This window comes from Aethalodelphis obliquidens, unplaced genomic scaffold (genome assembly GCF_003676395.1).
Source record: "Aethalodelphis obliquidens isolate GAN/ISIS:26980383/991018 unplaced genomic scaffold, ASM367639v1 scaffold64, whole genome shotgun sequence".
Lineage (NCBI taxonomy): Eukaryota > Metazoa > Chordata > Mammalia > Artiodactyla > Delphinidae > Aethalodelphis > Aethalodelphis obliquidens.
Genome location: NW_020838008.1, coordinates 6,595,918 through 6,617,692, shown reverse-complemented (window position 1 = coordinate 6,617,692; position 21,775 = coordinate 6,595,918). Strand labels below are relative to the sequence as shown.

Below are 21,775 nucleotides of genomic sequence, written 5' to 3'. Positions count from 1 at the left end.
TTCCAAATGGATTTAAAGCATTTTCAAAGCAAAGAAAATTAAGGTTGTTGCCCTGAAAATAAATGCTTTCACCTGGGAAAAGAGCTCAGGGAAAAGAACCTAAGGGTTCAGCTTTCCAACTAACGTCTGAAAGGCACAAGGTTTCAGTAGCTAAATCTGAAGAGGCACACAGGGAAAGAAAGGAGAGATGGGGAGTAATACAGCAAATCTAGACTACAGCTGAGGTATGACTACTGACAAAGAGATCTGACTGGAAATCAAACAGGTAAAAAACATAAGTTTTTCAGAGAGTTATGCTGCCAATAACTAAAAATGTCTGTGACTGTTCAAGACTTAACGCGACCCTTGTGCACCTGGCTCCCACAAGCAGAAAGCAAGTTGAAAAAGTTGGTAGTCCCCAAGGAGGGTCAATGTGACCAAGGAGAATAACAGAAAAGAATCCCAGAGGGTTAAAGGAGAGCCATGAAGAACAATGGATTGGGAAACCCCTTTTGGAGACCAGAGGGAACTGATCACAAAAACCTATCACTCTCAGAGTAGGGGGTCCTTGAAACAGCCACCCATCTGAATTTCAGATGACTACAGATTAGAAACTGCTGTCTTGCATTGCTCCCTTTTCTGAATGGGAGTGCTTCCTCTGACTACCCTCAATATTCCACAGTTGTATACTGAGTGAATGGGTGACAGATAACTTGTGTTTTTTGGTCCACGGATCTCCAAATTTAAGAGGAACTATGTCTGGACCTGATGTAGAAACACCTGAGCATCATTTCCCTGATATTTAGAATACTATGTATCATCCAGAAATTCTTAATTTTGAACTTGATGCTGCAACTGGATGGGACTTTTGGCTTGTCTGACATTCAGAGAGAAGTGGGTATATTTTGCCCGCAGAAGAGAGAGCAAGCTGAATAACTAGTGACCAGAGGCAAACTGTGGTAGCTCTCTTTTTGGGCCCTGGCACTTGCCCCGAAGTGTGGGATGGCACTTTCCTCCTCCATTACCTAAAACCGCAACTTGTAATGTAACTGGAAAGTGTTATATATATACACTGACTAAAAAACAGTACCACTCTACCATTTAGAAAATAAAATTTGGGCTAGAAAGCTAACAGAAAAATGACATGACATAAAGATGTCAATCATTAATTTCTTTATTTCCTACTCACTAATGTGGTATGTTTTAAATTTAAAAAAGAAAGAAAGAAAGAAAGGAAAGAAGGGAGGAAGGGAGGGAGGGAGGGAGGGAGGAAGGAAGAAATGACATTTGGCTTCAAACCATCAAGTAACTTAACAAAATAACAAAAGATGACCTTATGATAAAGTAGAAACAAACCAGGCAGAAAAAATACTCTAAAATGTGAAGCAGTATTTTTACTGCACAGGTTTCTATGAGAAACACATTAAAAAAAATCAAGATAGGGCTTCCCTGGTGGCGCAGTGGTTGAGAGTCTGCCTGCCGATGCAGGGGACACGGGTTCGTGCCCCGGTCCGGGAAGATCCCACATGCTGCGGAGCGGCTGGGCCCGTGAGCCATGGCCACTGAGCCTGCGCGTCCGGTGCCTGTGCTCCGCAACGGGAGAGGCCACAACAGTGAGGGGCCCGCGTACCGCAAAAAAAAAAAAAAAAAAAAAGAATGGATGAATCTTAACATCATGAAAAGAAATATTACATGCCTCCTGTTGTGCTACAACAGAAAGTATAAAATTCTTGCTCAAAACTTGAATCTGAATCTGATCAAGCTTCTAGATCTAATAGCTTACAAGACTACGGGACTGAGGAACATGACGCTAGAGAAATGAGGCTTTAACCAGCGGAGTTCAGATTACAGGAAATTCTACAGGTAAAATAAGCTGGTTTCAAATAGAGAGGGGATTTAAAAAAAGAAAGAAACCAATAGATGGAAAGACAAGTGGACCTTTGGGTCACAATTCAAACAAACTGTAAAAAGAAACATTTGAGACAACTGGGTAAATTTGAACACTCACTGGATATTTGGTAACGAGAAATTAGGTTTTGTTTTGTTTTAGGTGTGATAATGATATTGTTTTTAAAAAAGAGAGAGGGACTTCCCTGGTGGCGCAGTGGTTAAGAATCCGCCTGCCAGTGGAGGGAACACGGGTTCGAGCCCTGGTCTGTGAAGATCCCACATGCCGTGGAGCAATTAAGCCTGTGCGCAACAACTATGGAGCCTGCGTTCTAGAGCCCGCGAGCCACAACTACTGAGCCCATGTGCCACAACTACTGATGCCCATGCGCCTAGAGCCTGTTGTCTGCAACAAGAGAAGCCACCACAATGAGAAGCCCGCACATCCCAACGAAGAGTAGCTCCCGCTCGCCGCAACTAGAAACAGCCCGCACACAGCAATGAAGACCCAACGCAGCCAAACGTTAATTAATTAATTAGTTAAAAAAAAAAGAGAATCCTTATATTTTTGAGGGGTCAGCAAACTGTGGCCTGTAGGCCATCTGTTTTTGTACAGTGCACAAACTAAGAATGGTTTTTATATTTTCAAGTGGTTGAGAGAAAAAAAAAGGTACTTCCTGACATGTGAAAATTATGACATTCAAATTTCAGTGTCCATAAATAAAGGTTTATTGAAACACAGACATGTTCACTCATTTATTGTCAGTGGCTGCTTTTGCACACAATGGCAGAGCTGAGCAGTTGTGAAAGTGACTGTATGGCCTGCATAGCCTAAAATATTTACTACCTGGCCCTTTACAGAAAGTTTGCCAAACCCTATTGTAGTGCTATATATTGAAGTATTTACAAATGAGAGAGTATATTGGAAATTTCCTTTAAAATAATATTTTGGAAGAAGCAGAAGATGAAGCAAGATAGGCCTTGTGTTGATAATCCTTGAAGCTATGTAAATACATGAGTAGAAAAGATCATTACACTATTCTCTTTTATGTTTGTTTATATATAACTTATAAAATACTATGTCTCTACTTTTGTATACATTTGAAGATTTCCTTCAAAAAGTTTAAAAAAATCTGTATCACCCTGTATTGAAGATTTCCCATACCTACACACAAAACATTTTACAAACTCCTTAAAGAAATTAAGTTTAGACTGCTTATGGGCCATACTATTTGCTTACACATGTCCCAAACTATTCCAGATACATAAAAAAAAAGTAGTATACATACTGCACTGATGAAGCATATCATTTTATAACAAAGAGCTGTTAAGCAAACACAAATCCAGGAATATAAAAGAATCAGAAATACAAATCACAGAAAATGCTGTTCAAAAGTATTAAATACTCTCAAATAATGATACCAGAACCCTAAATACATTCCTTCTGGGGCTTTAATTTGCTGCATAAATACAGACATAACAGCCCAAAGATAAAGAAGTGCTCTCAGTTTTCCTGAGTAAATGAATTTCTTGCACAAGATAGCTGAAAAACCAAAATTACAAAGTATATAAAACCATAATCTTTTCCTTTTTACATATATAATCATGTCAACCATTACTGATGACAATAAGTCTGTAACAGAATTTGCAGAACAATGATGATCCAAAAGGTTTTCACTATTAAGCCATAGCTATAGGTAAAAAATAATAATAATAAAAACTAGGGGGCTTCCCTGGTGGCGCAGTGGTTGAGAGTCTGCCTGCCGATGCAGGGGACACAGGTTCGTGCCCCGGTCTGGGAGGATCCCACATGCCGCGGAGCGGCTAGGCCCGTGAGCCATGGCTGCTGAGCCTGTGCGTCTGGAGCCTGTGCTCCGCAACAGGAGAGGCCACAACAGCGAGAGGCCTGCGTACCGCAAAAAAAAAAACAAAAACTAGGGAAAGCAGATATAAGAATTTTATCTTCAAAAGGATGAACCTTATTCAAACAGAAAAATACTAAAGCATTATACTCACCAGTATTTTTGTGACCTTTTAGTACATAAAGTGGTGCTGGACTCTCCAGTGAGAAAATGCAAATATTGTGGTCATTTCCTCCAGTGGCGATTAGTCCATGAGGGTACATGTCACTTGAAGGTATGATGCATACACAAGAGACAAAATTGGAGTGGCCGCTCATACAGTGCATTTCTGTAAAGCCCCTGTTAGGACTGGAAAGACATGATAATTCATAAGATATACATTTGTCCTCTGACTTAGCCTAAGATAGACGTTGTCAAAGTACTCATTTTCTTTTAGTATCTAGGTTGAACTTTATATACCACTTTAAGAATCTATTGTTTTAAATTAAATATTAAATACCTAATTTGTCTTAGCTACTACAGAGGCTTAATCAGATTAGGAGAAGTTTAATTAGTGTTTCACTGTTAAGAGTATGTTAATTAACAGAAAGAACAAGGAAGGAAAGGAAAGGAGACAAATATCATAAGTGGTTTTTTTTTTTTCCTCCATCTGCATTTCTACTTATCAGTGATTGTTACCTTAAGAAATCCCTGGTGAAGTGAAACATTCATGCAATTAGGATAATGGAATCTACTATCAATAAGCCGTAAACACATTGAGGACATTTGCACACTCTGAAACGTTAACTTAGTACTCATTAGTATAGCATGTGTATCTAAATAGCTAGACTATCAATCACTTTCAATATGCAAACTAAAGGAACTAATACAGGACATACAAATGACTGCTCTAGGGACACAGCATATTAATAACTGCCTGGGAATTAGAATGATTACCAATTTGTTATACACATCCTTCACTTAGTACCACTCCCTTACATAACAGGTCAAACAACAGATTATGATATACTATATGTGGAAGGCAGTAAGTTAGCTGTAGAGGGGGATAAAAGAATTATATCCCTGATTCAAGCTAAATCAAGGAGTTTGTGATCTAGCTGAAGGAGATAAAACAACTGAACATAAAAGGGAAGATTCCCAGATAAAGACTGCCCACATGCTCATCTATATTCACTCCTTTCCCAAACACCACTACAACAATATGTATAATGTATATTTTATATCTATCTATCCATCTATGTATATTTTAAGAAAGGCATAAACCCACAAGGCCAGAGAGAATAAGAAAAAAAAGAACAGAAATATAACTGAATACTGAAAGCTGACAGAAAAGTAGTAAAGGCCTTAGGATACTTGAAAAAAATGAGTTCTAAGCAGGCATCAGGGAAAGTAAGAGGCCCAATTTACCAACGAATCTGCAGAAGGCTCAAGAATTAGCAGCACTATGTATCTCTAGGAAATGGGAACAAAAAACTAGAATTAGGAAGACTAGTTGAAAGTCTTTGGAATCAGACACAGAATCATATCAAAAAATCTTCAAAGGAAAGTATTTGGTAGTAGCTAGTTTTAACTTGCTTACTTTATTTTGGTGTTGTTTTTTTTTTAAGTGTCGTTTTAGAAACTTTTTTTTTATTTGTATTTTTATTTTTGGTTGAGTTGGGTCTTTGTTGCTGGGCACGGGCTTTCTCTAGTTGCGGCGAGTGGGGGCTACTCTTTGTGGCGGTGTGCAGTCTTCTCATTGCGATGGCTTCTCGTTGCAGAGCACGGGCTCTAGGCGTGCGGGCTTCAGTAGTTGCGGCTCGCAGGCTCTCAAGTGCAGGCTCAGTAGTTGTGGCACACGCGCTTAGTTGCTCTGCGGCATGTGGGATCTTCCCGGACCAGGGCTCGAACCCATGTTCCCTGCATTGGCAGGCAGATTCTTAACCACTGCGCCACCAGGGAAGCCCTAGAAACCATTTCATCAATAAGCCCAAAGAAATGTAAAAGATAGGACATGTTTAAAAATCTATATTATATAAACCACTAAATCTACCTAAATGTGTCCCTTAGCACTCCCCAGTACAGATGGGTGCTTGTGTGTATCTACTGTAATGATCTGTGAAGCTCTTAATGGCAGAATCCAGAGCTGGTTCTGCCCAAGTTTGTAGCACAATGTTGTACAGGGTAATCATTAAGTACTTCTTGAATCAGTGAAAAAATGCTTTAAGCATCAAGGAAAAAAAAAAAAAAAAAGACAAGACACTCCAGCCAGACAACTGCCCCTCTTGTACCCAGCAAAAGTCTGAAGTTTTTTCTTTAGAAAAGGTGAAAGTCTTTGGCTGGGGGTAGACAAAAGGCACAGTTGATCCTTGGGGTTTGAGAAACATGTACATTCACCATAGAGGCCAAGACCACCAAAGACAAAATCTAGAAGCCAGGCAATCATCCTCTAGGCAGGAGATCAGTCCTATGAAACAGTCCAGCCAGATAACCCTACAGTGAAGCTCATAGCCATGAAGCTCCATGGATACACAGATCTTTCAAGTTTTTTAGTTCTCCACCCTTAATGGAAAGCACAGAATAAGAATTACCAGACATTTGGGGTAAAATAGTGACCAAAACAAACAGGGAGGGGAAATAACCAATTTGGAGGAAACAGACCACTAAGGAGAAAATAACTTAAAAAAAATCAGCATTGCCATCCTTAGGTATAAGATATTGCAACCATGAAACAAAAACATAATTTCACAAAAAGTTAAGGCAACTTCTGAGGAAGTATAGTAGAGAGAGAAAGAAAGAAATTTATAGAGAGAAATTAAAAAGCAATTTAGAAACAAATTCAATATATGAATAAAAAGTTCCAGAAAAGAGGACAGAGAAAATAAGACGAAACCAAAGAATTTAAGAAAATGTCCCAGAACTTATGGACATGACTTATGGATATTAAAAGGGACCATACTTAATGAACGTGAAAAATGAATGAATATAGACGACCTCCCAGAGAGAAAAAGTAACAGGTCAAGAATAAGAATGGCTTCAGACTTCTCAACTGTAACACAGTGAATACAGTGGAGCAATGGCTTCAAAATTCTGAAGAAAATTTGGAAACTACAATGCTACAAACATTTAAATTATTACTCAAGTAGCTAGGCAGGCTAAAATCATGTTCCAATTGCAAGGTCTTAATACATTTATTATCACTGCACTGTATTTCAGGAAGCTCCTGGAGGATGTGCTCCAATAAGGTATCAAGGAAGAAAACCAAGAAAGTTAAAGGATACTGATAATAGAAATCTGACAAGAGGTCCAAAAAGGGATCCTTGAGAAGACAGTGAAGGGAGATCCCAGGATCAGCTGTGCACCAGAGGCAGACAGACCAGGTCAGAAAGTTTTCATCATCAGGAAAATGAAACTGTTATATATTGAATGTGTCTAGAGGTCTTGAGAGGAGAGTTAGACAACTAGCAAACAATATGAAGTTGAATTAATGATAAATACATAGAAAATTAAACAAATGAAAACCAAAAATAAGACAATTATTAGCTATAGGGAGATCATAAAATTGTTGAGGAAAAGTTATCATAGTTTATTCCACAGCTCAGGTGTAGACTCTGTACAGTCACAAAACACTGATTTAGTCTACATTAAATTAAACTATGTTATAAGGATCAGGACATAGAAAGGATGCATATGTGATGGGGGTTGGTAGAGGGTAGAAATGAGAGCTAAATTTTCATATTCCATAATAAGAACTAACAGAAAATGCTAAAACAGAAAACTAAAAGAAATTTTAAATGAAAAGAAATAGTAGTATAGCACTTTATATACAGATACAGAAGCAAAATTCAAAAATAAGCCATTAAAAGACATGAAAATTTTGCCTCCAAGAAAAGGGAATAGTGGGTCGGAGGGTAGGAAGGGAATGGCTCTAATTTTTTAAACTCTGTATAACTACTTGACTAAGGACCCAAGGTGCTGAGTGTTTACATGAGGGAGAAGTCACTCCAGCCTTGGCATGGTCAGGGAAAATTTAACACATGATGCTGAATCTGAAGTTGGCGTCTTTCAAATACGGGTAGTTTTCAAAAGGCAAAGCAATCGTTGGTGACAGACTTGGGAAATCCAGTTTACTCTGAGGTGGGCTTCTAGAGGCTTGAAGCAGTCTGCAACAAAGGCATATTGACTGGTTCAGTTCAATGTACAACCAAAAAATGGCATCTCCATTCTGAAGCGCCTTCAGAAGACCCGGAGGCTTTCTGGGTTTTCAGTGGGCTCTTGTGAAAGATGAAATATCTGGTTTAGTCCATCCTAGAATAGAACTATTTTGCCTCCTTGAAACTAAATTAAATCCCCCATCATTACCAGTCCACCCCTACATTATCCACCCCAATTCAGAGTCCTATCAACAATGTACATGAGAAAATAAAAATGTTTACTACTTGGCTCCAAACATTTCACTGCACTTCATTAATTTTATTAATATACCATGAAATAAATAGAAATTGTCAGGATGTCAGCCTTGAGGACACTTTTTATCACACTAAAGGTACGGCTGAGACACTTGTTAGGATGCCTAAGAATGACTATGAGATGCTCTACCACAGCACTTGGAAATGAGAGGAAAACAACCTTATCTCACCAATCCCTCACTATGGAGTCCTGTGCCTGGTACAATGCAGGCTCTCAATCAGTGTTAATTGAATACCACATGAATTCTAAAAAACAAAACCGAAAGACAACATGAACTAAGTGAAAAAAAAAACAGTTTTCAAAGAGAGGGTCATTGCAGCTCAAAGTTTGTCAAGTTCCTGTGATCCAGTGATTTAAGCTCCCGTCAACCTACCACAGTCCTCCACTGTAAAAGTTTGAGGATTTAGCTGTTCAACAGAATTCAACTATTACAACAAGCATCCTTTAGCTACTCTTTACTGCAATGTTCATATCCTACTGGGCATGTGCTTCTACTGAACAAAATTTTAAATGTACAAGCTTAATCAGTAATTTGTACTCAAATACACAGAAGTTATGTATCAATGTTACCAAGTGGTTTGGAATATCACAGAATCTTAAGCATTAGAGAAGACCTTATCTAATTCAATATAGGAGTTTCCTCTACAATATCCCTAGTTTAGTCTGTCGTATTTTGGCTGCACTACTGCAAAAGCCTCTAAACAGGTCTCCTTCCACATTTATCCCTTTGCGATTCATTCTCCACCTGAAGCTAGCAGAAACTTCTCCACAGGTAAATCAAATAATGTTGTCCTCTGCTTGAAACTCTGAAGGCTTCCACCCACTAACTTCTTTCCTCAGCCCTCTTCCCAGGGCATGATCTGGCTCCCGCCAGCCTCTAAGACCCGCCCTCACCTCACAGTTCATTCCCTCCTGCACATTGGGAATTTCCTCCTTCTCAATCCAGGGCCACTGTGTTTGCTCCTCCTACAGTCTACAGTGCTCTTCCAATTCAACCCTTCTGGTTCCTCACTCCCTAGACCAGCTCAAACTCAGTATCATTTAAGAAAAAAAAAACAAATACCAAAAACACTTTCCTCAGAGAGGCTTCTTTCTTTAACATCACCCTCCACTCAATTCTGTATGTTATATCTATATTTGTTTTCTTCATAGTACACATGCCAATGAGTAATTATTTACTTGGTTGTTTTTTCATCCATCTTCCCTCCCAGACTGTAGGCAGGATCTATAAACACAGGAAATTTGTCTGTCCTTTTCTTCTTCCGGATCACAAACAAATAGGAGCCACTCAATAAACAGTTGTCATCTGAATTTATGGAGGAAAACGTATGGTTTCAATGAGTGAAACCTCTGATGGGAGAGTTACTACCTGAAGTAACTTACCTCAATTTTTCCCTATCTGAACTGAAATCTGTCTTCCAGGTCTTAAATTTCCTGTTACAACAACTAAATCAGGGCTAAACCCTTGAACTTGATTTGGACTGGAGCTTAACCTTCTGTTTCCTAATATTTTTTTTGATTAATCTCTCTGAAAATCTTTTAAAGGCAATGGGCTTTCTCTCCCCAAGAAAACACACTCCGCCACATCAAGAAAACACACTCCGCCACATCCAGAAGACATTTGAGAGGTTTCATCCCCTCCGCCCAAGTCTATCACATACCCCAGACTAAGAAAGTCTGAGCTGGACAACGTGGAGAGGGGCCAAGACAACTTTTTGCAATGCAATTTTTGAGAACCTTAATTCTCAAATTTGAGGGAAGACTACAGAACAAATTCCAGGGAAAGAAGTGGACTTCCTTAAATTACACATGCCAGATGCTTTCACACGGCCTCATTAAGGAGGGTGCACCTGGCGTCAAAAGTTTTTCAAAGCGAAAAGAAACACAGGAAATCATCGTCCACAAACTGAAGCCACAAAAAATAAGAAGTTCGTCCAAGGTGACTCAGTCGTTTAGTGGTCAAATTAGGACAAGAAAGTAGGTCTCTGTTCCCCCAACCCGGTGCTCTTTCCACGTAAACCTCACTAGTTTCTTACACTGCGTGCCCAGACTGCCAGTGCTCTAAGAACTGGGAGGGAGCGTGGACCGTCGGAAAGGCCGGGAAAAGAGGAAAAGGGCAGGATAGGGCAGGGAAGGGTCACTCTCTTCCCAGAGAAGGAAGCTTGCAGCACAGCCGGGTAACAGCGGGACTCGCAGCGCTCACCTGTCTGGGACCCAGAGGCGGGTGGTGCGGTCTCGGGACACGGACACAAAAGCCCCCGGTGGATAGAGGCAGCATACCAGGCCCCGCACGTCCAACTCGTGGCCCGGGAGCGAGCAGCTCAGCCGGTACCTGGCGGCGCCACCCGCCATGGCCCTAGGAGGTCCGGCGCCCGGTGCCCGAGCACCGCGCAAGATCAGTCCGTCTGAGAGGCCGGGCGTGCAGCAGGAGAGGGCCTTGAAGGTGAGAGGCGTCGGGACCGGAAGAGCCCGAAGGCCGGTGCGGAAGGGCGGCCGGGAAGGGGTGCGCCCAGCGAGCCGAGTGACACAGCAACCCTGACGTGCGCACCGGAATTCATCATCGGCCTTAGCCCGCCATGACGCAGAGTGTGTGCGTCCCGACTGCTGAGGCCGTTGAGGAACTGAGGCTCGATTCCCTCATGCGCGCTGGACCGCCAACGGAGAAAGAGATACCACCGTCCAGCCCCTCAGAGTGGGCGCCCGAATCCCTGACTTTCCCGAGCCCGCGTCCTCACCGAGCCCCGGCTGAGCTTTTTATTGTGATGCCGGATGTGGGCCGGACTACAAATCCCACAATGCCACGCGCCAGCGGGGCGTGAGTCGTAGGCGCGCCAATCCGGATATTTTAAATCTTAGTCCGCTGTGCTGAGGGACGTTCTGTGGCTGAGTGAATTTGCGTCGCGTGTAGAGTTGGGGGCAGGTTTACGCCGCCGATTTCCCCAAACCTTCTCTGAGTAGTTCCCCGAGATTTTTTTTTTTAATCTAAACTTTTTTAAATTAAAACGAGAGAGCTTGGGGTCAAGTTGGAAACAAGTCACTTTCCTTGAATTCTGTGAATACTAAGCCGGGTTTTTGGTACTTTAAAAAAAGTTTTATTTTACGTGTTAAAGATTTAAAATTTTCTCTCAAACTGTCACATCTCTATACAAATGGCAAATGCTGGGTCCTTAACGTCTGAAAACACTAAGGGAGAAATGTCAGTAGCTTCTTTGTGAGACAACATACGGAATAGTTGGACAGTTAGAGGTTGTAGGAGAGGAAATATCTTTTTTTCTTTCTACTCTTCTAGCAGAAAAGTTTTCTGCTGGGGCTCTGTAGCAAAAGACAGTAACAAGAGAAAAACAAGTGTTTTAACGTGTATGTCATATATACAAGGGAGAAATTCAGAGATGAATAACTCAGGTGACGAGAGCTTGGGCTTATATGGCATCTTAACAAAGGAACAATAAGTTTTTACACAAGCGATAAAAGAAAAGAACTTTTAAATCTTTAGAGACAGCAAATTATGGGAAGCCGACTATATGGGAAACTAGCAGTAGTTAAAGGCTAATTAATTAGTAAAGTTTTTATGTAGATTCTACTGGTGCAGTCTCCAGGATGGTAAAGGTCTGAAGTTGTCTCCAATGATTAACTTTTGTCCTTCCTGGTTAAGAAGCAAGGAAGGGCACTTTTGAAAATTTATATTCTGCTTTTAAGCAAATAGCAGAATAGTAGAGAACTTTTCCTGTACCTGCTTTTCACTTGCCTTCCCCTCCAAGTAATCCTTATAATACCAAAGTGGCATATTTTGGGATGGCAAATTCTACCACCCTTCACTGCAACGACCATAAGTATAACAAATGACCATTACAAATATGTTGGTCTCAAATGGAATAATTACGTGAAAATGTTTTACAAACTTTGAGAACTCAATCACATGACATTATTTCATTTTGTATTGCACTGGTTTTAACCCACTTGAAGGCAGGTATACAAGAGAATAAATCTGGGCGTAAAAAATGTATACAAGGGCTTCCCTGGTGGCGTAGTGGTTGACAGGCTGCGTGCCGATGCAGGGGACACGGGTTCGTGCCCCGGTCCGGGAAGATCCCACATGCCGCGGAGCGGCTGGGCCCGTGAGCCATGGCCGCTGAGCCTGCCCGTCCGGAGCCTGTGCTCTGCAACGGGAGAGGCCACAGCAGTGAGAGGCCCGCGTACCGGGGAAAAAAAAAAAAAAAAAGTATGCAAGATGGGAATAATGTGAAAATGTTAAAAGTCCAATATGTATGTATGTTTAGAGATCCCATCACATTTTTTTTTTGAACTCCCATCATATTTAAGCTGTCTATTGGAAGACTGGAAAAAAAACAAACTGCAAGTTACTTTTATTAGAGAAATAGGATTTGAGACGACGTAATTCTCATTTTTTAAAAAAACATGTTTAAAAAACATTATTTTAAAACAACTTTGCTTTTAATTCAGCCCTCACAAAATAACTCTGAAAGGAAGCCTAAAGGTATAAAACTTTCAATGAAATGAAACATGGTACCAGAATCGCATCAATACTTAATGCTGTATCGTCTATGTTGTATTCCTTCCTTCTAACAGGAAGGAAACTACTACTTATGAGAAACAAAAAGACTGTACAATGAATGCTGCCTACCACGGAATAACTTCAAATAAGTCTTATTAAAAAGTCTGATGTATTACAAATGATGTTACACAGCGATATGATAAAACTCGCTGGAGTGAGTTCAGGTCATGCACACAATCAAGAGAGGTTACTCTGATTACAAAGAAAACCAAGGTTTTTAAAAAATATTCTTCCCTAGCCAACTCGCCGTTTTCCCTGTCTTCCAGAGGTATCGCGGTAACAGAAGTTAGTCCTCAAACATCGCGAGAGCATTTCACTCTCGCTTCACTGAGCGAAGGCCGAGGATTGGCCAATCAGGAGGAGGGGGCCTCACCGCGACCAGCCCCCGTTGCCGGGAGACGCGAAGGCAAGCGGCCACTAGGGGTTAGGCCTTGAGGGCCCAGGAAAGCTGCGCGCAGGTGAGCGGGGCGTCTCGGGTGAGCTAACGGGTTCGCGGGCCCGACTAGAGGGCTACGCGGTGGTGGAGGGCTCGGAAAGAAGTGCGAGTGCCCTTGAGTCGTGCGACTTCGCTCTTTCCGCGCCCCGCCGCGGAGCGACCTCCCTCCTTCCGCGCCCTCAGCGCTGGCGGAGGTGAGAAATCCCGATCCCTCTTTGCCTCCCTTGCCGATTATTTTAGCCTTGGAGATGCTGATGCGCTTCAAACAAAATAAATCCAGCTCTTAGGTGTTCTCCTCCGCCAAGGAAGTTCCATTTATAGTCCGGCAGAGCGTGAGGGGAGACCTCAAACAGTCCCTTGTGGAGACCTGCCAAGGCGAGACCAGAGGGAACGATTCGAGCGCCTCAAAGATAAAGTTCACTGTGGGCTGAGGGATTTTACGCGAAGTAATAATAGATTTCTGTCTGTTGGTCAGAGCGGAAGGGACTTAGCAACTTTCCACTTCTTCCTATATGTTAAAATGGTTGATTCGGGGAGGATAATGATTGTAATAATTAGGAGCCAGATGTTTCATGTGAAGTATCTGGAATCGTCACAACGGCTGTGCAAGCTAGAGCTCGCTTCCACACTGCAGATAGGGAAACACGTCCAGAGGGGATAATATGGCAGGTAACTGACGGAGCTCCGTTAGCATCCCTAAACTTTCTGGAACCTCTCTGGTTGTGTGAATAACCCCAGCGATTGTGTGAACATTTGAATGACTAACCCCGGAGTTAGTGGCATATTTGTTACTAGTGCCTCTCCCTTTTATTTTACCCGGTGGAACTGATCTAATGCTAACTAAACTTCTTCCACGACAGTAAAGCAGTGGCAAAGAAAATCAGGTGGAAATTCTATATATCGTACATTTTCTTAAAGTTCCTCAGGAAAGCTGGATTAACACTGACTAATTCTGTTGGAAACAGGTTTATTGTATTAGCTTTCTCTGGGAGAAACCGTTTTGACCACAGATCTTGTCTGCCTTTCAAAAAGTTGTTTCATGAAACTCTCTTTTCTATTTGCAATAATAATAGTAGTAATTTTACTACTTTGTCCGAAAAGTTCAAAACGGCAAGAAAATATAATCACGGAGCTAGTTGGAATGGGAAGGTTGTAAGTTTGGCGTGAACCTATTAAATATAAAGTGATAATGGGATATCTGAATAGAAATTCCCAATAAACAGTTGAAAACTTAGAATTGGTGCCCAGTTTAAAGGACAGAACAGGAGATACTGATTTATGAGTAAACAGCCTAGTTCAAGTTATAAGAAAAGGATGAAATATTATGGAGAGACGAGAAGTAATCCAAGTACTGATCATGAATGATGCTAAGGAAAGCCAGGGAAGAAGTACTGGGCATGGGCTATAGAAACCGAGAAACCATTTTAGTTCGAGAAATAATTTAGTTCCTTTTTAATAATTTAGTAAATTTTTGTAACTGGCAATGCCTTCATGTGGGAGGAAATTCAGACGGTACAAAAGAACAAAGTTTTTGCCTGGCCCTGAGATATACGCTGGAGATATAAAGATATGAAGCTCTTGCCTTCAAGGTAGAGAAATACTTAAGCAGATTATTTCAATTGGTGTGATAGGTCCTGGGACAGAGATGTGTATGGATCCATCGTAGCATTTAGGTCAGCCCTGTAAATTCAAATTGAAGAAGGTGGGGGTGGTTATGGTCTGGTCATTGAAGGATTCCTAGGGAGGATAACAGGCAAGATGTATGTTATGCAAGGGGACCACTCAGGAGGCCAGTATAATAATCCACTTGAGTCCATGAGCAGTACTATAGAAATGGAGAGGAAGTTAGATTTTAAGCATTTAGGCATACAATCAGTAGTATTATTTCATTAGCTATGGGAAATGAAGGAGAGGGAGAAATCAAGGACTACATTTCTGACTTGTGTGGCTAGAAGTTGGTACCAAGAGGAAGAGCAAATCTGGGGGAGATGACAATGAGTTTACATTTAGATATATTTATTTTGAAATACTGATGATATATTGAAGTGGAAATGTCAAGTAATTATTTGGATATAAACACCTTAGAGTGTGAGAAGTCAGGACTGGAGATACGGTGTTGTGAGTCATTAGCTTATTGTTAAAACCCTGAGTGTAGATGAGGTGGCACAATGAGAGCTTAAAGAGGAAAAAGAAAAATAGACTGTGGATGATATCTTGAGAAATGCTGCTAATAAAGGCAGGTAGAATAAGATGGAGACTGAAAAAGGAGAAACAGAGGAGGGGAGTGTCACGGAGATGGTTTCATGTAGGAGTGGACACCAGTAACAGAGAGATGACATTTACATTCCTAGCTGCATTGGCAGGAACCATTTGGATGGAATAGTAGGAATCCAGGAGATAGAGGAAGTGGAAAAAGTAGAGAATAATGGATATAAGCTATTTTTTAGAGTTTGCCTGTGTAGAAAAAGGACATATAAGACTGTATTAAAGGTGGTTTCAGGATCAAGAAATTAGTTTTTAAGGTTAGGAAAGAATGGAACATTATAACAGACTGAAAGAAAGGAGAAAGTTTAAAGACATACGTAAGAGCTGGATAATGCCCCAAAGGAAATTGGGGCAGGGGTGAGGGAGAAGGAGGTTGCTAAGGAGAGGGAAGCTAATGTCCCAGAGGTATGGGATCAAGAGGTTAAATCAGAATAGAGACTGATCTTGAATGAAAGAAAGGATGGCTATTGAGATTGGAGGTCAGGGTGGATATAGGAAAGTTTATGTGCTCCAAATGTGATAGATTTCATGTCTTAATTTTCTCAATTATGAAATTGAGTTATCTGCTGAGAGTGGCAGGAACAGACTTAATTAGAAAAGTGGTTAAGAATTGGAATCATCAAGGACGGAGTAGCTTATAAAGGATTAATAAAATAATTTCTGAGATGAGGGTCCATCTAAATTTGGTTACTATGGCTTTGCAGTTCTCCAGTCTGTATAGTCTTGGGATTTCCATCAACAGTGTTCAGCAGTCCAGGTTGAATGTAGAGAATGGTTTCTGATTTTGCCAGAAGGGTTGAAGAAGAGTTCGAGGATGCAAATTTGTTGATGGTGCTCCTGAGACAGTAATTTAATATTGAGAAGGAAAGGAGTCCTTGAAACTGACCTCCTCAAGGTCACTAATGGTTTCTTGGATGGGGATTCCAATGGACATTTCAGTGTTCATCTTACTTGAATTCCCAGCAGAAAATGGCATTGACCATTCCTGCCTTTTCTTGGCATCTCTGACACACACTCCTGGTTTTTTGTTTGCTTTCTGAGTCTTCGTTTTCAGTCTCATACTAGTTTCTCCTCTTCTGTGCAATCTCTAGGTATTGACATTCCTGAGGCCAGAGTCTTGGGCACTCTTTTTCTCCATATTCTCTCTCTAGTTCAGTATCTTTAAAACTCTTTTGAACATGACCTATAATAGGACATATATTTTACATTATAGACCAGTATACACATATGTGTAAATTTATATAAATATAACTGAAAAAGAATTTAATGAAACAGTACTCTTCCTATGTGCAGTGAACTCCCTTGTATTTTCTATTTTATTTCATATTTAAACCATATTGGTCATAACCTGCTAAATTGTTTTCATAAGCTACTAATAGGTTGTGACCCATAATTTTAAAATGCTATTTTAAATTATTAGCCCAAACTTTAAATAATAATATATTCTGATGAGTAAAGGAGGAGGCTGGTAAACTGGGAGAGAATGAGTGAATAAAGGAAATAGTTTAAGGGGAGGTGTAGTGAGAATAAAGGTGAGAAAAAGGTAGAAGGAGAGGAAATTAACGCCAGAGAATAAAGTGTTTCAATTAAGATATTTGAGATGAAGCAATTCCAGATGATGACAAGCTCCAGCTCTGGCCATGGCTATGAATGACTAAAATAGAGTTGAAATAATTATTGAAATTTAGGTCAGGGAACTGTGAAGCTAGAATGTTACATATTGAATCCAGTATCCATATGGAAGTCATCCAGGATGTTGGTGGTACTGGAATAGAGGACTGTGAACAAAAGACTAGTAAACATGGGGGAGAGATTAGGAGGTCCCTAGATAAAAGCAACCAAGAAAGATGCAAGGCAATATAGTTGCATTATTTGGTCCTCAAAGGAAGAGAATCCTGTTTATTTTTTTAAAAACTTGGAAGAATAATGTTTTGACAGTGACATTGTGGAGCAAGGAGAGTGCGGTGTACTCCTTTGCTTTGGAATTGTGGGACAGGAAGCTAAAACAGCCTTCACTACCAAAAGCATTTTCAGGAGAAGACGGGAACCTGTTAAGGCAAAGTGTAAAAGGAACTACTTATAATAGGATTGAGAATATAAAGGAGTTTATTATAGACCAGAACTCACAGAGAAAATATCGGCAGAGAAGAAAGATACTGGTTTTGCCGGGAGAGAGAAAGCTTACTAGAGTATGGGATGAGAGTCCAAGAGAGAAAGATATCTAGAGGGGCTTGCATTTTGATAAGATAACAGGGAAATGAGGAGGGCATGTTGTAATAAATGACTTCATGGTTCTAAATAGAACATTAATGTCAAATCTGAACAGAATTAAAGCAAGCTCAACCTTGTACGTAGTGATACCTGCAATGGCAATTTGCAAGAAAAGTCATCATGGATTAAATGTTTGAAGGAAGGGTATGCAGGTCACTACTATCTTGCTACAGAAGATACCAAAGGAGACCTATTCCTTGTTTCCAAACAGTGGTTAAAGTGAGCAAGCAATGGCCAGTAATCACAAACTTTCAGCAGCTCGGCCTGTTTCTCGAGGTGGGATTGGATTGACAGGAAGGCCTCCTTCTGGAATACGGCCCCCATCAGGAAATATTCGAGTGGCAACTGGAGTAAGTTTAAAACAAATAATTGAATTATTATGCATATATCCTGGTAGAATTTGGAAAGCTTGTCTATAATAAGAGATTCTTCTTTGTTTTTCTTTATAAAGAAAACATATTATTATATAAGTATGTTTTTTGGAAAACATCTAGAAGTATAAATGTGGGAGAATGTTTGAAAGACACTGTTATGAGAAAGAGGCCTGCTCATGCTGATATTCAAATTTATTTTAAAGCTACAATAATTTAAGTGGTATAGTGTATTGGTGCCAAAACCAAGTGAAATGGAAAAGACCAGAAATGGAATTGGGCATGTAAGAATTTAATTAATGATTAAGGTGACATTTCAAATTAGTTGGAAAAACATGGAGTATTCAGTAGTGCACTCAAATAACTGGTAAACCATTTGTTTTAAAAAACCAAGTCCCTCCCTCACACAGAATTCTAGATATTTTAGAAATTTTATATTTAAAAAATGAAACCATAAATGTATTAGAGGAAAATATGGGTAAGTATTTTGTATAAACTTGGCGTAGGCTAGGCCTTTGTAAAAATAACAGGAAACATCGAGTACTGAAAAGGAAAGTATTTTTATATTTATATATTTGAATTTAAAAAAATTGAAAACATCATAAAAAGGTTAAAAGAAAAATGATAAACTGGTTAAAAAAAAAGTATTTGCAACATATATGTCATACATAGAATTCAGACTCTTAAAATGAAAAAGGAAAGTTTACTCATTTGTAAAAGCTCTTTCTGTATTAAAGCTATAAATCCTATGTCCAATCAAAATTCCTTGAGATTTCTCTTGGGGTAGAGGAAGGAATATCATTGTAAAACTATTCTAGCATTCACTTAGAACGGTACAAAGGCAAAAATAAGAAAAAGTACAATACTCTAATATAAAAATATAAGAAGTAAAACAGTGTTCTGGTTGCTACAGCAGCCTAGAAACAAACTCTAGTAAATGTTAAGAGCTTAATGTAAGATAAATGTACACATTCAGCTTAATGTAAGATAAATCAGTGAATCAGTAAGAGAAACACACCACATTAGAAAGAATTGGTAAACTTTATAAGCTGATAATTCTAAGCAGAATAATATCCTGTAAGGATATTTATTACATTTTCATTATAATTATAATAGTGAAAATTTGAGAACAGCCTAAATGGCCTTACAACAGGTTAATCTTAAATAGATTATGATATGTCTATCCCTATAATCGGCTATTAAGTAGCCTTTAAAAATTATTTTCAAAATATATTTCAGGAAATAATATATCTTTATAGTACAGTATTAAGTGAAAAAAGCAGTGTGGTGTCCGTTTAACATAAAGATATATATATATATATATTTACATTTACATAGAAAGAAATGAATACACCAAAATATTTATAGTTATTTCTCTGATGCTCACAAGAGATGGTTTTGCCTATCTCAAGGTGCGTGTGAGGTACTCAAGCTCGGACGGTAGACTAATTGCAAACTAGAGATAATGTTGGGTCCTGTGTTTAAATCATAAGAAGAGCAGCAATTTTTGGAGGGAATAATTTTGTTAAAGTTAGGTTTTCTTAAAGTTTTAAGATTTTTCTAGAGTTTTAGGTAATATTATCAACATCATCATCAACTTACACTGAAATGATTTTTCTAAAGTCTTCATATATATGGTACTGAGCGAGGGTATCTTTTTCTATTATTCTAAGAGTAAGAATTTATGCTTGTTAAATATTTATAAAAGGAATCTGAAATATATTGGCCACCTACTGTTTGCCAGGTGCTTTAACTAATTTTTGCAGTTACTAAAATAGTAATGCTTGCTGTAAAACATGCAAAGGAAAAGTGTCAGAGTTCCCTCCTTCTACCCCAGGTATAACCATTGTCTAAGGTGTGATGTGTATCCTTCTAGACCTTTTTCTATCCATTTACAAACACTAACACACATCCATATATAATTGTATGGTTTTAGTATTTTCCAAAATGAGGACAGTGCTATATGTATACATTCTTATTTATCTTGTCCTTTTCTTTCAATAAGGTATTGTAAATATATTTCTGTGTGAACACATGAATACCTACTCCATTCTTTTCAATGTGTGCAGTTTTTGTTTTTTTTTTTTGCAGTACGCGGGCCTCTCACTGTTGTGGCCTTTCCCGTTGCGGAGCACAGGCTCCGGACGCACAGGCTCAGCGGCCATGGCTCACAGGCGCAGCCGCTCCGCGGCATGTGGGATCCTCCCGGACCGGGGCACGAACCCCAGTTCCCTGCATCGGCAGGCAGACTGTCAACCACTGCGCCGCCAGGGGAAGCCCTGTGCAGTTTTAATTTATGCTTTCTTCTCTATACTTTCATCTGGTAAATTTTTTTTAAGTGATATAGTTATTTGAGTAGCTGTCATAATTATGCTTGCATAGAGCCAAAGAGGAAATTACTCAGAAGGTTTATCCAAGGAGAGATTTAGCATTCCTTCCCAAAGATCACTCAGGATAATCCTGAACTCATTTCATTTGAATTTGTAGTTGACAGTATTCCTGTATACAATGTATTCTTTGGAATGTGTTACTGTTCCTGGCCCCCATACTCAAATTAATTACCAAGTACTTCTCAGAGTCACTTGAGAACTATGTTAGCTGATAGAATTTGAGGCTACCAGCTAAAAGAATTAAAAACAATCAAAATCAACCAGAATGGTTGTATCTAACCTCTATCTAAAATTTCTACTACATATTTAAATCTACTAGTTTATTCTTTGACAGAGAGTGAGAAAAAAGAAAAGAGGGAAAGGAAGATAAACAAAAGAAGGATATCTTGGAACAGTTTCAGGCTGTCCTTTATACCTTCCCATGCCTGTACATACTATATGAACTGACAAGAAGGGAGTCTTTTGACCTTTCCTCAGGGTGTATAATATTACATTAGATTCTGCAGACCTGAAGTAGAGAATCATGTAGAGTAATAATATGAATGCTTGCTGAATGATGGAAACTCTTTAATACTTATATGGCTATCTTGTGATGTAATTATATCTTTTTTTCTCAAGATGAAAATTTCTTTATTTTTTTCTGATTTTAATGGTAATATATACTTACTGTAATGATGTTGAAAATATGAAATTATATAAAACATAAAATAAAAATGAACTATTATATCATTATATAGGGGTAAACTTTGTTACTATTTTTTAATGTAATCCTCCAGACTTTATTTTACAAAAATGGAATTATAACCATTTCCTATGATTAAATAAGAACAAATAGGTGGACATTTTGCTCCTTTCCAGTTTGGGAGTACTATAAATACATCTACACATAGAATTTTAAATTTTAAAGCAATGTATTATTTAATTATCATAGAATTTTAGAGGTTAATTTTATTTAATATTTCAGACATTTAAAATGTAAGGAAAATTTTACAAATTATATAGAATCTTAGTTTTTTTTAATATTCTCTTTGCAGTCTTAACAATATTAGAGGCACAGTCTTTTTCTTGTTTATTAAAACTGAATCTTGTTTGTCATTTAGATGCCACCTGGAACAGCAAGGCTGGGCTCTCGTGGTGGTCCCATAGGGACAGTAGGAGTTCTGTCCTCTCAAATCAGAGTTGCTGATCGTCCTGTGACACAACAAGGTTTGAGTGGAATGAAAACTGGGATGAAAGGTATCTATTTTAAGAAGATGAGTATATTTTGTACAAGTATTACAGTATCATATTAC

The 21,775-nt window shown here is 39.2% G+C and overlaps 2 protein-coding genes across 9 annotated transcripts in view; one reads left to right on the top strand and one right to left on the bottom strand.

Moving 5' to 3' along the window:
* The window catches only part of PLAA (phospholipase A2 activating protein), a 37,573-nt gene extending 26,671 nt beyond the window's left edge, over positions 1 to 10,902 (bottom strand). Inside the window, exons 1-2 of the mRNA XM_027089009.1 lie at positions 10,381 to 10,902; positions 3,883 to 4,076 (exon numbers count right to left, since the gene is read on the bottom strand). Coding sequence (XP_026944810.1) covers positions 3,883 to 4,076; positions 10,381 to 10,529 — 343 coding nt within the window. The 5' untranslated portion in view covers positions 10,530 to 10,902. The remainder of the gene's footprint in view (positions 1 to 3,882; positions 4,077 to 10,380) is intronic.
* A 2,199-nt stretch (positions 10,903 to 13,101) lies between these two features.
* IFT74 (intraflagellar transport 74) overlaps positions 13,102 to 21,775 on the top strand; it is a 78,558-nt gene continuing 69,884 nt past the window's right edge. For 4 of the 8 annotated variants that reach the window (XR_003429176.1, XM_027089064.1, XM_027089067.1 and 1 more), the window contains exons 1-2: positions 17,953 to 18,072; positions 21,584 to 21,719. Coding sequence is in view for 6 of the 8 variants with exons in the window: in XM_027089064.1 (XP_026944865.1) it covers positions 17,953 to 18,072; positions 21,584 to 21,719 (256 nt within the window). In the remaining 2 variants the exon portion in view is untranslated. Of the gene's footprint in view, positions 13,209 to 13,263; positions 13,381 to 17,933; positions 18,073 to 21,583; positions 21,720 to 21,775 lie in introns of those variants that run through there. The other 4 variants (XM_027089061.1, XM_027089062.1, XM_027089063.1 and 1 more) reach the window with 4 other exon arrangements.